This window comes from Denticeps clupeoides, chromosome 3 (genome assembly GCF_900700375.1).
Source record: "Denticeps clupeoides chromosome 3, fDenClu1.1, whole genome shotgun sequence".
Taxonomy (NCBI): Eukaryota; Metazoa; Chordata; class Actinopteri; order Clupeiformes; family Denticipitidae; genus Denticeps; species Denticeps clupeoides.
In genome coordinates, this window is record NC_041709.1 from 2619045 (window position 1) to 2635191 (window position 16147).

A 16147-nucleotide genomic window follows, 5' to 3' on the forward strand; every position below is an offset into this window, starting at 1 on the left:
ACATGCAGGGGTTTCAGTGTCTTAACCCTACACTTAAGACACTTAACCCTAAATTGCTCTCCAGGGGGGGACTGTCCCTGTAACTACTGATTGTAAGTCGCTCTGGATAAGGGCGTCTGGTAAATGCTCTAAATGTAAATGTGTGAGCTGGAGAATATCTCAAGCACACACACCTCCCCGAATGGTTCCTTGGCGGTTTGGGATTCGAACCCACAACCTTTTGGTTACAAGTCCGCTTCCTCAGCCTAGTCTTTGCATCTCTCCTTCTATTCTAAAAACCTGCTTGGGCTGCAGGCATCTATTACTATTAATGAAACATGGTGTAGTAATGGCCTGAAACATGTTGCATTCTTAAAGTAATTTAGCAGCACAAAAAAAAAAAAAAAAAAACGTGGAAATGAATATTTATTGTCTTTAGAACTTCAGAGATTACAGTAATAAGAACATAAAAAAAAAAAAAAACATAAGAAAGTGTCTGAACAGTAGTGTACACTGGTCAACTGTTTTACAGGTACATAAGTCAGAACAACAAAAAAAAAGCAGGCGAAGAACAGATAAAAAAAAAAAGAAAAAAGAAAAAAGAAAGGGATAAAGTGCCAGTAATTTCCAAAGGAGAAGTGCAACTTTAATTGATGAAGGAGAGTAAACGGTTTCATTAAAAGGCACACTAGGACCCAGTCTGACTCATACTGCAATTCACTCTGTCCATGCCGATCGGTGTAGGGGCTTACTTATCTTAAAAAAATAATAATAATAAAACATGCTTGCGTGAGCAAGGCCATGTAAAAATAGATAAGTGCACCACAATTCTTGTATACACGGCAGAAATGGACATTTGCACTGTACATGGGTAATGAGGTGTCTAAATTCATTTTCAGTGGGCCTTCTTGGAAGCACTCAGTGTCATTAGGATGCTGGGCTGTTCCTCCATGACGCGAACCAGCAGGTTGTCTATGTACTGCTCCAACTCCACGATCCTGCAGTCCTTCTGGGACAGATGCTCTTGCTGTTTCACCAGTAGGGAGATGAGCTCCTCGCGGGTCAGCATGGAGTACGGCCCTTTAGTATCAGACTGGCTCGCCTGAGTGGGGGAAATTGAAGCGAAGTGATTGTCACATGTAATACACAGCAGCACAGCACACGGTGCACAAAGTGAAATTTGTCCTCTGCATTTAACCCATCACCCTGAGTGAGCAGTGGGCAGCCATGACAGGCGCCCGGGGAGCAGTGTGTGGGGACGGTGCTTTGCTCAGTGGCACCTCAGTGGCACCTTGGCGGATCGGGATTCGAACCGGCAACCTTCTGATTACGGGGCCACTTCCTTAACCGCTAGGCCACCACTGCCCCATTGAGACACACGTGCAGGTAAGGGGGAGGAAGGGTTAAAACAAAAATCTTGAGTCAAAATAATAATATATGACATGACTGTTACAGATGAAGGGTCAGTGGTGGCCAAGTGGTTAAGGAAGCGGCCCCATAATCAGAAGGACCCACTAAGCAAAGCACCGTCCCCACGCACTGCTCCCTGGGCACCTGTCATGGCTGCCCACTGCTCACCAAGGGTGACGGTTAAGAGCCAAAAATGCACATGGATCTCCTGGATACACATTTGAGCTTTTTATCTGGGGGGGAAAAGGTCACCGGCAAGTAATTACCTTAGCTGGGAGACATAAAAGAAAAAGACACACATACCTTTGTCCTCGCTGGCACGCTGGGGGGCTTCCCTGCTGGGTTGATGTCTTGCACCTCCAGACTGTTGTGGCCTGACTGGTTTTCTGTGGGGATCAGAGGCTTCACGGCATGAGGCCTGTGGACAGAATGTAATAGATTATGCTTATGAGCAGAGGACCAGGGCATTGCAGGGTAAATATGGCCCTGAAACATTATGGATTTTGGGACTCTGCTTCAACAAACTCACAAATTGCTTTTTTTTTTTTTTACACCAGTGAGCACCTTATTTGAAGGTCTCAGCACCTCAGGACAAGTTTTCCTTCACCCATTTAGCACAGAGGCTGCTTCAATGAAAGCAGACAGACATCTAATGAAACACCTCACACATTCAGGTCATCAGAATGCTCAGGATCCCATTTTTACAACCTCTAACAAACAGGTCCTGGCTCATGAAATGGTCACAGTGAATAGAATACATTTTGCTCCTGCCTGAATCTGAAAAGGATTTGTTCCAAATGTAAACTGCCCTTCCTTTTTACCATTCCTTCTAATGCAGGGGGATATCATTTTTTTATTTAAATGATGATCCTTTTAGGTCTTTTATGTTGATGTTTAATAGTCATAATATTAGAACACGCTGTAAGAAAACTGAAAAGAAATCAGCAACTGGGAGGCTATGGTGTACCAGCAAATAAGAGGAGGAACAGACAAAAATCACAAAACAAGATCAGCAAACATACACTAGAAACAAGGGGATCTTTCATATCACATTTCAGCCTGGACCAGGGTTGGGAGGGGGGAATAAAACAGCTCATCCGCACTCAGACTACTGCACGCCGCCCATCTACAGCACCAGGACGTTCTCACCTGTGAGTCGGCCCGCCAGCTTTACCTCCACCTTTGCCTCCACTGCTCCGTGCAGCTGCTGGGCGGGGGGCAGATGGTAAAACTCTGGTGTGGAACCACGCCTTCAGCCCAGACTGAACCTCTGCTGCCATCTTTGGTGTTCCTGGGGTTTCCAGCGGGTCAGGTGGCGTTGAGGATGCAGTGGCGTGGTCTGATGGACTCTCTGAGACGCTTTCTGATTTGTGACCTCCGAAATCCAAATTCGTCACCTCTGAAGTCTGATTGGCCAAACTGGCAGGTGTTGTCTTAATCATTCTTGTCGGGGGTAATGGCGCACGGCTCTTCATTCTTGATAGGCCCACGTTACACTCTTCAGAAGAAATACCGGTGTTTGGGATCTTTTGTGCGTCACCGTTCTCCAAATCCTGAACCAAACATTGACCATCAAGCTCATGCCACCCATCAGGTTTAACCATTCCAGCTGGAGAGCTTCCTTGCCCATCCCTTTGTCTGGACTGGGCATCTTCAGGACCATAAGGTTCAGGATCAGTTTTGGTTTCGCTCACATTCATCTCATTTGCACAATAGTCCAAAGTCTGATGTTCTTCAGTGATCCCACTGTGCTCAGCAACTTCAGGATCATTGTTCTTTAATAGTAAATGATCTAGAACAAGCACTGGAGTGAACTTCTCTGAGACCGAAGAGGCCTGAGGTTTGGGTGCTGGTCCCTTGCCGCGGCTGAAGATTTTTGAGTCCGCAAAGTGATGTGTTGAGACATCTGGTGGGACGCCAGGGGCGGATTCAAGTAAAGCATTACTGCATGAGCCTTCATCAGCAGAATTAGAAGATTCTCCTTCTTGACCATTATCCACCGGAGGACTGGAGGCCAGCTCATCATTCACCATTTTGAGACAGACTCGCGCTGCTTTTACATCCACTATGTTCTGAACTTTATCCCCCATCAAGGGATCAGGAGGCTGAGGTGCACGCCTCTTGCTCGCGCTCAAGTCAGAGTCGTCTTGATCAGGGGAGCCTTTTCTTTCCCTCAAACCTGGATGGTGGCTTTCAGCTGAGAGAGTCATGCAAAGGTTTCTTTGGAAAAGGTCTGGTTTCACTGAAGAAAACGCCTCTGACTTCTTTGGTGGCAAAGGGGCACGCCGTTTCTTCTCCACCCTTCCAGCTTCAGCCAGACACTCCATGCTGCCACTTACTAAATTTGTTGGACTCTTGAGTTCAGTAGGAGATAAGAAAGGGTTTGAAGATGCCTCAAAGACCAGAGTAGAGGCACCAGAGCCGACAAAACTGGAGAAGTGGGATGAGTAAAGGAACATTAAAAAAGACTGGTAGAGGTGCAACACTGACAATTTCAGAGGTTGCTGAAAAGCTTTCGAGACTTCCCACAGAGCAAACAACTGTATACGTATGAACACATGTAAAGAAGGACGCTCCCCGAAAATCTAAAGGTTAAAAAACGGTAAGTCGCATCGAAATGCTCAGCCACATAATCACAAATCAAATGCATTGCCATTTCGTTTCTTTTTTAAAAGCATTCATTTCTGACTAATTCAGGCTCTTGTTGTACGTGCATACGCATACGTCAGTCCACGTCCTGCTGTTAAGCGGCCACAACGCAGGCTAGAGGAACTGCAGGGCTTTGTCAGCTCGTCTGTCCGAGGACAAATTTCTCCCCAGATTTACGCAAGCAGGAGGCATTAAAACGTTCACAGCAGTTAATAGATAGAAAGGAGAAAGCAAACATGATCACAATACAAAGTGGTTAGAAATCTTTATTTTCAAATGAAGGTAATTGACTTTGATCAGGAGGTGCTGTATTTGGCTATTTATACATGTGCGTGTTTAAATGCACAATATGCAGGACTGCGACTATTAGGAGGGGGGGAAATACTGTAGTACCACATTTTTTTTTAAATAAATAAAAATTCACACACTATATAAAAATTCAAGAACTATATTTGTTAAAAAAATGATGGCATACTAAAATGTCACATATTATACAGATTTACTGCAAAAACAATCCTGCACATTGTCCTTTTAAGGAGATGAATTTTACCATGTTGAAATGCAAAAACAGACATAATGAGTCATACCAAAAAATGAGGTCTGGTGTGATGAAAAAGCTGGTGTTAGATAAGCAAATGATGTCAGATCTACTAAGTTTAGGCAATTTTGTGCTTCGTTAGAAAGGCCTGCAAAATAGTCCTTTAATTTGCTCAAATAATGAAATCACCTTGCAGATCGCACTAATACAATTTCTACTATCAATTTGAAGATGCAATTTTGGAAAAAACTGAAACGCAAGCACAAACCTTGCTTTTGATTGGTTGGAAAAAGTAGTCACTTTCATTTTCTGACATAACCACAAGTATAGAAGCCATTATTGGTCAGGTCATATCTGAGATCTTGTAATTGCCAGTGAGGCAGAATGAGTGTTAGAATGCTTAGCTTTGCCTTCATTGGCAGAATTAAAGGGGCATCTACATGACTTTATACCTGTTTTTCTGATGTTGAAATACAAAAAACACATGGCACATGGATTCAGGTCAACATAAACCTATTCATACGCGCATGGAGATTTAAGGTGGTCAATTATTTTGCCCCTTTAAATGAAATACAGGCAGAAGGTTTTTTGGTTAAGACAAAGACGGTTAGATTGTTCTTTTCTAATGAGGAAAAAAGCAACTGAAAATAAAGAGACCTACGGTTCCTCTCCGATGTGGCTCATTTATGTCTTTAGGTGTGATTTCTAAAAACAGACTAAATACTAAATCTAATCCAGATGGGAAAAATATAAATAGATACATAAAAAAACATCCACAGATTAAGGAAAAACCGAATTTGATCATCCAGGGTGTGTTTGGTTTGCAGGTGTGTTATTAGATTGTAATACATAGTTTTTATTTGTCTCAGTATATTTTACGAATTATCTTTAACATGAGAGATGCCCACAGCAACAACTGACCGAGTCCTGCTTCCTCGTCCTGGAAAATTTAAACCGGTCACACGGACAAAGCAGCCAAAGCAGTGGTGCCAGATCGGACATAACATGGACATAAGACCACCAAAACGTTGTGCTTCATTTGCAATAGTTAAATGCTAATTTACATATTATTGGGAATCCTCAATACAGCAAGCTGTTTTTTTTCCAAACTTTCAACAATGAACTTTAATTTGTTTGCAAAGCCACTTGTTTATAACTTGGATATAGTCGCCTTTTTACTTCTAATTGTAGTTCTAATTTTACTTCTTACATTTGTAAGGTCACAATTACTATAATAATATTTCTTCCTATTTATTTTTATACTAAATAAAACATTTAAAAGAACAGTCTGATCAACTGAGGTCTCTTGACTATTACAAATGTTAACCTTTTAAAATGCTACCTTGCAAAGCTACATTGACAAACCAAACATGAACTGGGTGATCAAAGGGTCTTAAATAAGCATTTAACAATTTTAGAGATGGTATCTTTTCCTTTATTCTATGTTTATGCCCCTGTATGTCTGACACACTGGTGGTCGACTCCAGACTGTTGCCCCGCCCACGACACATCAAACAGGAGAATCATGAGAGTCATAATGGGAGGAGCTGGGAAGATTGTGGGTCCTCAGACTGGAGTAGAGTACCGATGGTCTCAGACATACTACATTGCAGGAAGCATCTCCGCAGTGTAGGCAAGGTGTGTGTGTTCCTTACTGGATTGGTTGGTGTGGAGGTTGTGCTTGTGATGGGACTGACCTTGGTTTCACTGCAGAGACTCTGGGTGTGCGGCTCAGGGGCCCTGGAGGCGATGGAATCTCCTCAAATGGATTGGTGGAAGGGGTTTCATCAAAAGGATTCGTGGAGTCATCCTCAAAAGGATTCCTGGACACTGTGGCTGCCTTAGCCTGGACCATCTTCGCCTCTTCGCTGTTCCTCTTTTTAACTTCTTCCACATTCTTCCTCTCCTCCTCTTTCTTTGCTTCAGTTATCTTCCTGTCATTCTCCTCTACCTCAATTCTCCTCTCTTCATCCCTTGCCTTTTTCTTTTGCTCATCCCTTTTAGTTCTTTCTTCCGCCTCTCGTTTTTTCTCCTCATTTGCCTCCTTTCGATATCTTTCTTCCTCAGACCTTATCTTCTCCTTTTCCCTTTCTCTCTCTGCTTTCTTTCTTTCCTCTTGCTCTCTTTTATCCCTTTCTTCCTTCATTCTCAACTCGTCCTCTGCTTTCCTGATCCTTTTCTCCTCAATTAGTTTCTTTTCTTGTTCCCTTGCTTGGTCTTCCTCCTCCATCTTCCTCTTCTCTGATAATTTCCTCTCCTCATCCTGTCTTCTAACCTGTTCTTCTTCAATCATTCGCCTCTTTTCCTTTTCTCTGAGCTGCTCTTCCTCTGCTGCTTTTGCTTTCTTCTTCTTTTCTCCCTCTTCCTCAACCCTTCTCCTCTCTTGCTCTTCCCATTCTTTTTTAATCCTCTCCTCCTCTTTTCTTTTTATCTCCTCAGACCTTCTCTTTTCCTCTTGCTCTAGTTTATTATGCTCCTCTTCCTCTTTTCTGACCCTTTCCTGCTCTTCCTTTTTCTTCACTTTCATAATTCTCTCCTCCTCCAACTTTTTCATCTCTTCCTCAAACCTTCTCCGGTCTTCTTCTCTTTTGAGCCTTTCTTCCTTTTGCTTCTCTTTTATTCTCTCCTCCTCCATTTTCTTTCGCTCTTCTTCCTCTTTCTTGAGCCTTTCTTCTTCTTTTCTCTTTTTCTCTTTAATTCTCTCCTCCTCCATTTTTTTTCGCTCTTCTTCCTCTTTCTTGAGCCTTTCTTCTTCTTTTCTCTTTTTCTCTTTAATTCTTTCCTCCTCCAACCTTTTAATCTCCAGTGCCTTCATCTCTGCAATCTTTCTCTTCTCCTCCTCTTTTTCCTTTCTCCTTGCTTTCTCCTCCTCCTCCTCAGAGTTTTCTTCCTCTACAGTTATTTCAGGTACGTGGCATGGAGGTTTAAAGGAGTCGCTGGAAGCAGTCGAGCTCTTCCGCAGGTCCTCCAGAGACCCGTGGCCAGAGCTGCCGAGGCTGAAGTTGGAGCCGGCCCGGCCATTCCTGGCCTCGGGTTCGTCTGTGTAGACGTGGCTCCCGTTAATGCACAAGTTAGCCTGTCCTGGGGCCTGGGAGGATTTGCTGTCTGAGCTCTCGGTCCACTTGTGAGGCAGCAACTTAAATTTCTTTTTTCCTACATAAAGAAAACAATTAAAGAACATTAATTAAATAAAACAATTTTAGTGACATTTTCATGGCATAGGTGTCCTTTTCATTGTGTTAAATATAGCCAGTATGAGGATAATAGGCATAAATGTCAGACAGTGTATAAAAAGTATACAACAAGAACCTCTTATTCATGTGGAGGTTCGGTCCTCTCCAACCAAAACATAAATTCAAACATATTGCTAAGTGGGTAAAACAAAAAAAAAACTGAATACGTGTCCAACAGAAAATCCAAAAATTGAAGTAAAATTTTGTCGGTTACGCCAGTCACACTTTTTCTTCATTATACAAAACACATCATCACATTTTTTTTCTCTCGTGGTTGTGCAGCATTACAAATAATGCGTTAATATCAGCAAACAGCTTAGCGCGGTTGGGCTCGGCTTGGACAGTTACGAGCAGGCACGAACATGGCAGCTATTATTGTGCCTGCAGCAGCCTGTTCCCCAACGATTGCAGACATAGGACACGTAACCTAATAGGACATAGGACATATTTTTGGTTGACAACTGCTATTAGCCATCATGCTCTATGGCCAACAACCATAATTTCGTAAAATTCCAAAATCCCATTTTCAACATCCGTATTTTAAATCCTGACAAATAGTTGATTTTACCTTCAGGGGAGGGCACGTTCAGGTCAGATGACCTGCTGGAGCCGATGGCGGAGTCCCTCTCAGGATGGGTGCCCAGTGTAGACATGGACTGGGAGATGTTTCGCTGTAAATTGGACTTGGAAGCGAACAGCGACTTGAGCTTGCTCTTCTTCTTCTTGGAGGCCTCGTCGTCTCCTTCGTCCTCCTCGCTGTCCGTCAGCGGCTGGCTGAAGGAGGGAACGACAGCGGAGGCAGAGTCGGACAGGCCCTCCTTTCTCTTGCCGCGGATTTTGTCCTTCAGCTTACCCATGCGCGACCGCGGTTTATCTGGACCAGAGAGGTCGAACATGCTGGCGGTCATGTTGTTCTTCATGAACCGAATGTCCAGCAACACTTCACCCCTTTCTTTGTCATGTTTGCCATTTTTGTCCAGCAGCTTGAACCACCTGTAGGAGCATTTGGGCAGATTATTATTTTTTTTTTATTATTATTAATCACACACAGAAGAATATGATTAAATGTTCGCACGGGACATTAATCCTTAGATCACAAATCTGCGATGCGCTGGCGTTTATGGACGTTCAGAGATATTAAGCCAAATTGCCGTGCTGGCTATTATATTTTATAGTCCTCAGACGTGGTTTATGAGGTGAAGAATCCTGTCACGTAAAAACCCTTTAATCTCTTAAAAAAAAATTTAGTATTCAGCCTGGCTTGACTCTGGCTCCCGTCTCTTGGCAGCATTTATAATTCAGCAGCACAACAGTGAAAATTTTAAGACTTACAAAAAGTTGCTCTCAGCGATACGCCGGCAGTCCAGAAGATCATCCCTGTTCGCTACGAAGCTTCAACATGCAACTGTACGAAACACAATTCACTTCTGACAGCTACAGATACAGCTGACAGCTCCAGTCAGAAGCAGCAGTTCGTGTCAGTCGAGATTTTCCACTTTCCATCGTTAAATTGAACTTCAAATCCTCACCTCCGTTTAAGCTTCAAAGGAAAAGCTGAAACCACCACATAAGCGGACTCCTATGACTGGTCTATGATAAATAAATCAGAACAGGGAATATAAAACGTGTCAGTATTTTAAATGCCTTTTGAGTTTGTGTGTCTCTGTGTGTGTGTTTTGGATGTGTGCGGCAGCCCTAAAAGCCAGAAGGCACCACGGTACAAACAAACAGGGGACAGAGACCCAGGAAGACAAAGTCCGGGGACGTTGGGTAACCACGCACATTGTGGGCATTCCACAGTATTATAAAGTCCCAGTTCATGTATTTATGGACGACAATAACAAAGCCCAACACGACTGAACCGTGCCCAGCATCAGGAAATGTGACCCGAGGAAACAAAAAAAAAATTGCCGACTCCAGAAGTTGCGTTTTCTCCTGGAGGAAAAAAAAAAAAAAATGCTGATTTCCTCAGGAAACGTGGAGCTGTGCGGGTTAGAATAACACTGGAGCTCGCCTGCTGCTGATTCAGATGCTCCTCTTATCTCCAGACCCCGGCGCCAGGCCGTCACGCCTGCATTATTTAAAGTGAAGTGATTGTCATTTGTGGTACACAGCAGCACAGCACACGGTGCACATGGTGAAATGTGTCCTCTGCATTTAACCCATCACCCTGAGTGAGCAGTGGGCGGCCATGACAGGCGCCCAGGGAGCAGTGTGTGGGGACGGTGCTTTGCTCAGTGGCACCTTGGCCACTTCCTTAACCGCTAGGCCACCACTGGCCATGTTCAGTTTGAAAAAAACCAAAAACAAAGAAAAACGACCGGACGGGCACACAGTGGCCCGGACAAGCATGTGATTAAATGGAAACGGCACTGCCGAGGTAGCTCTCGGAGGACCCAGCATCTGGAGCCGTTCTCTGGTGATGCTGTGAAAGACTCTGCCACAATGGCGACGTTAACAAGCAGCCGAGAGCTGTGCCGCATTAAGCATTTTCAGAAGGCGGCGGCGTTTTTTTTTTTTTTTTTTTGAGTGTGTGTGAATAGGCCGCTGATGGCACCTGATGGCACCGGCCGTAACCGGAGTGTGCGCGCGGGAGAACTTCCAATTCTCCTCCCACGCCGCTACCTACACCCCAAATCACCCCCTGGCATTCCCCTCGCACATCTCCGCGATGCGTCGGGGAGAAAAAACGCGCCGGGGCGCAGAGGCCATTGGGCCGGCACCCATGCTCGTAATCACAAATCAACCAGAACATTATAACCACAGACACGCCCATTTATGTAGGTCACCCCCCCCCCCGGAGAGGTTGAACCTGCACCGAAGATTTCTAGTTGGATTTTACCATGCCAACTAGGGCTGCAACTAACGATTATTTTAATAATCGATTAATCTGTCGATTATTTTTTTTATTAATCGTAGAATCGGATAAAAAAAAAAACAAAAAAAAAACAAGAAAAGCATTCATTTCCAACCCTTTATTCAAAAACAGAAACAAAATCTTTAGAAAGTGCACAAACTTGTTGCTCCTTGAGCTGTTATAATAATAATAAAATAAAAATGGACTAACACAAAAAACATACACATGTATGCTTTACATCTGCCAAATATAGACTTTTTTTTTTGTTTGTTTTTAAATAAAGTGCCACTTGATCTGCCAGAACGATAAATAATTTATAAAAAAAATAAAGAACAATACAAATCAGTAAATTTAACAGGATTTGTTTGAATGTCAGAACTTGTTCTCTACACTACACTGCAGATGCACACACTCACAGACGCACACACTCACAAACTCTCGCACTGACACACACACACACACACACTGCAAAAAATGCTTTTCTAACTTTTTTTTTTCTAGTTTTGTCCTGATTTCAGTCCAAATCTCTAAAAAATCTTAAATCAAGATACATTTACTAGACACATGAAATAGCATAAGAAATGATGTCTTGTTTTCTGATAAAACATCTCAAAATTGTTTAAAACAAGCAAAATTATCTGCCAATGGGGTAAGAAAACTAATCTTAATGAGATATAATCTCAAACAGACGTTTTAAGCATCACTTTTCTCATGCAATTTTTCTTGTCTAGTAATCTTGATTTAAGATTTTTTAGATATTTGGACTGGAAACGAGACAAAATTACTAGGTAAGAAAAGCTTTTTTGCAGTGTAGCTATACATGACAACAGATTGAAAAATGAATGGTCCAAAAAAGGCTAGTGAATAAAAACATGTCTTTAGTCTTTTAATGCAAAGTAACTATAGCAGCCCTGCTTTACTACTGTTATTAACGCGCTAACGCTAACTCGTTAGCTGGATGACGGGTAAACATTTACATTTACAGCATTTATCAGACGACCTTATCCAGAGCGAGTCAGTAGTTACAGGGACAGTCCCCCTGGAGCAACTTAGGGTTAAGTGTCTTGCTCAGGGACACAATAGGCGAGTCGTCCACGCGGAGATGCAGAGAACAGTCCGAACGCTGTTTCATCCCCCCTCCACACCTGTAGGTGGCGCTGTACGTCCCCGTCTAGTTCTCCTCCGCGGCGAGTTAAACACCAGCACCAGGGACATTACGTTCCTCACTTCAAAACGGAACAAAAGTAGGATTCTGTAGCGACTTACCCTGCTGCTGAACTCCCTTCTTCCTCCTCATCAAACACTCCAACATGATTGCGTTTCAGGTGCTGGATCATTGCCGTGGTGCTCCCGTGCCGTGCCATGACGCTTTTGCATATTTTCGCGTGGATTTCTCTGCCTCCGCCATGTATCTGTCCTCTACCTCCGCTCGTTTTTTTTTATTTTCGCTCCGCGCTGTCTATGAAGCGCCAAACTCTGCTAGCATCTGTGCACGAGAGAGACCGAGTGCGTTCACTCCGCTCCGCGCTCAAATAACGTTTTTTTTTTTTTAATAATCAAACGTCTCCGCGTCGCGCGACATAACGAATCGATTAGGAAATTCGTTGCCAACTCTTTTAGTAATCGATTTTTATCGATTCAATCGATTCGTTGTTGCAGCCCTAATGCCAACACGGGCCAGCGATGCCCAACAACCAGGTCTGTGTAACAATTTCCGCCGGATTAGAACGTTCCAGGCCCTTCCAGGAACGTCCAGGCCCTTCCAGGGTCCTCCTGGAGGAACGTTCCTGGGGCAGTGGTGGCCTAGCGGTTAAGGAAGCGGCCCCGTAATCAGAAGGTTGCCACTGAGCAAAGCACCGTCCCCACACACTGCTCCCCAGGCCCCTGTCATGGGATAAATGCAGAGGACCAATTTCACTGTGTGCACTGTGTGCTGTGCATCACATGTGACAGTCACTTCACTTTCTTCCTGTTTCGCAACCAGGAAGCGGGGACCGGTGAGGGCACATCACAGCCTCCAGTTGACGACTTTACGTTCCTTTTATCTGAAGCGCCCTATTAGATTCTGTCCAATGTGTTCAGTTTGGTCACCAGGCCCTGATTCTAGAGGGGGCACAGGACGGTGACCTCGGCGATGACATCACTCTGGACTTCCTCACAGTTCGACCGTGCATATGTACATGATACCAGCAGGGTGTGTTCGTTTGACGGATTTTACGGTTTTTACGGTTACGGTGGGAACGATTGCAGCTGACAAGCGTCGTGTCTAAAAAGCCGCTCCGGGGGGAAGTTGCGCCATCGAAGGGCGCGGCAGACGAGGCCGCAGAGGAACCTCCACCCCGCGTGATGCCAGACAGGGACGCGCCGCGTTTATTACGGTTCAGCGCCCCTTTCAACTCTCCCAGCGCCTGTGTGCCGGCGGACTGATAAGAAAGTGGAGCGCCGCGTCGAGGCCTTATCGCCACAAGCAGCCGGAAAGAGGAGCTATTCTCCCTCGTCCTCCTCCGAACGAATTGTCACCGCTCCGCATTTGTGACGAGCCCCACTCGTCCCGAATGGCCTTACATCCCGCATGAAACGCGTCCTATCGGCCACCCGCCATTACGAAGGAGGAGGAACAGAGTCGGGTTTCAGGGGCGGACCTCGGTAACGGGGATTCGCTTAAACATCCACACCAACGGGTCCATTTGGTAGCAAGTTCAGAAACCTGCAGGCCCGGTACCCGGTGAAGTACTACCTGCGGTGGCATCATCCTTTTCATCTGGATTTTTTCAAATTCCTTTACAATACAGCAAAGCTTCAAAGTCTCACAGCAGCCCCTTAAAGAGGCAAACCTGCACAGTTTAATTACCAGCGTATTAAATGACGTCTTTCCCAACTGATACCATCACAGTGGTGGCCTGGCGGTTAAGGAAGGTCGAATCCCGATCCGCCGAGGTGCCACTGAGCAAAGCACCGTCCCCACACACTGCTCCCCGGGCGCCTGTCACGGCCGCCCACTGCTCACTCAGGGTTATGGGTTAAATGCAGAGGACAAATTTCACTGTGCGCACCGTGTGCTGTGCTGCCGTGTATCACATGTGACAATCGCTTCGCTTCAAAAACGAGCAGCGCAGATTTCTCTGGGTTTGAACTACAGTCGCGAACAAATACAGTACAGAGCCGAGTAAGTTGTATTTAGTCACGTAACCTCCTGATTAGTTACAAGATGGACAGAGAGAGAGACGGATGAGAGCGTCAGCTAAAAGTAGTGTGGATTTTGCGATTTCACCTCGCAGCACCCCGGGGCTTAAGATATGAGACAAAGCTGGTTTTGTTGGACTGCGTACGAGTGGCGAGGCTGCGGAAGGCCGCTCGCTTCCCCGTGGCCCCTGTTGCAATCCTTCAATAATCAATATATCGATGTGCGATAATCAAATTTTATACACACACACTCACTTATAAACCAGAGGTTCTGACCCCACTTACTGCCACTGTGTCCCTGAGCAAGACACTTAAATCCCGAGTCTCGCCCTGGATCCGGGCATCATCATGTCATAATATAAAGACACCGATGACCTGGCTTATCCATGGACATTTTGACATTGGAACATCGGCGGTGACGCTTCTGACTTGTTCCCATGGCAGAATGGAAGGAATTATTCACCACCTCCTTATTACATTCACAGCATTTACCAGACGCCCTTATCCAGAAACTACAATCAGTAGTTACAGGGACAGTGTCTTTTTCAGGGACACAATGGTAAAAAGCAGGATTTGAACCTGGGTCTTCTGGATCATAGTTACCCACTAGGCTACCACCACCGTTTCATTACTGAACATCGTAAAAGAAGAACGGAGGACGCTGGCGGGCACTCGGCAAGTCCAGGCAGAGTCGGCAGGAATGTTCTCGCTGGGCTGAGACATTACCGCGGCCTGTCTGGGTGGGGCGGGCGAAGAACGGAGCGTAACGGGCGGCGAGCGCCTCGGTTCTTGCCGGTAAACACGGAGGAATGTGTTTACGGCGACCTCCGGGTTTAACCTCTGGGGGGGGGGGGTTTATGCAAGGGACCTACTGAGGGGACAAAGAAAGCGGCCAAGACGGCTCGCGGGTTAAATGGCTTGAAGGAATTGTACATCAAACCAGAGACAGGGGCGGCTCATGACCTGGAGGTCCCCTTACACGCCGGTGTCACATTACTCACGAACACGACGGGGGACATTAACAGTCCAATTTCCCGACAGTGACCCACAGGATCGAAATTCCTATAAAGTTTAAACGTCCAGACTGGCAGTCCTTCAGGGGCCCAAAACGACCGTAAAGACCCCAGTGGCTTCGTTGGGGACGTCCTCCCAGCGTCCCCTGTAAAACCAGTAAGCCTGCAGGCATAATTAAAAATGCACAGAGCAGGAGGAAACAATCAGGAAATTGTTCCCGAAACTTTTACAGTTCACTCTAATGAACCTGATGCGGCGGGTTCGATTTGCGGTTTGTTTGCCCTGGAGAAGCAGAATTACTGGCACAGAGGAACAATGCGGCGCTTTAACCTGCCCCGGCGCAGGGGGAAGTTTGGGAGGATGGGCCCAGGTCGGATTATCTGTGGCTGGTGGAGATCTGCAGGACCTCATCAGTTTATAGCGGGTCCCTATCAGGCCAATACATCCGAGGACGGGAGGAATTAGCTGACTGCTGGCGGCTTTTCACTCACTCGGCTTCATCGCGGCCCCTGTTCTCCTCCAGCTCCACCAGGTTGACGAGCGCCTGGCCGAGCAGCTTGTCCGGCCCCACCGGCGCCCGGTGCAGGACCTGCACCCGCAGCGTGCAGCGCTCCGCGTTGCCGGGATGGAGCAGCGGCAGCTCGAACGCGGCCTCCTCCTTCCACACGGGAGCCACGCACCGCTCGGCCACCGACGTGGAGAACTTCTCCTTGGCCACCTGCATGGTGGCGTAGGCGTCGTTGGTCCCGTTCTTCCCCTTGGTCCGCAGGCTCCTCGCCTGCACGGCCGTGACCTGGACGCTGGTCGGGCACCACTGCTGGCTCTGCACGGCTAGAGACATGGCGGCTCGACCTGGGGCTGCTGACCCGGCGGGGTGTTGAAGAGGGCCGGGGGACAAAAAAAAAAAGACAAGTTCGTCGTCGGCGTCGCCAGAAAAGTTTCAGCTGAGTGTCCTGCTTGCGGTGTGGCAACGGTATGTGGGCGTGGCCTGATGATGACGTGTGTCAGAGGGCGGGACCAGCGGTTAATCTCCACCAGGATTACTAGTCCTTATTAGCCGAGCACGTCTCTTGGTTGTACCTCGTTGTTGCCAAATCCGCCAATTATACGCCATTTGGGTCTTGTTTCGGCCAATAGTTTTTTTGTTTGTTTTTTGTATGATAAATCAATATTTATGTTACTTCACTATGATTCACGTCTTGCCTTTACCTTTTTACCGTGCTATTGACGCTGACTTTTTTGTCGTATTTGTTATTGGATCTGGCAACGTCAGATCTGGCAAGG

At 46.0% G+C, this 16147-nt stretch overlaps 1 protein-coding gene across 3 annotated transcripts; it reads right to left on the minus strand.

The window, feature by feature from the left end:
- Positions 1–530: 530 nt before the first annotated feature.
- Positions 531–15822, minus strand: rab11fip1b (RAB11 family interacting protein 1 (class I) b). Of its 3 annotated transcripts, none has more exons than XM_028973686.1 (6): positions 15355–15822; positions 8378–8802; positions 6274–7729; positions 2539–3819; positions 1693–1807; positions 531–1081 (listed from the first exon to the last, which is right to left on the minus strand). In XM_028973686.1, exons 1-6 carry the CDS (start codon positions 15702–15704, stop codon positions 875–877), a joined length of 3834 nt encoding a protein of 1277 aa, XP_028829519.1. In that variant the 5' UTR covers positions 15705–15822; the 3' UTR covers positions 531–874. The 3 variants fall into 3 exon arrangements, with proteins under 3 accessions (XP_028829519.1, XP_028829520.1, XP_028829522.1); XM_028973687.1 differs by lacking the exon at positions 15355–15822 and having other exon boundaries at positions 8378–8583; positions 8663–8802; XM_028973689.1 differs by lacking the exon at positions 2539–3819 and having other exon boundaries at positions 15355–15818.
- Positions 15823–16147: the final 325 nt, after the last annotated feature.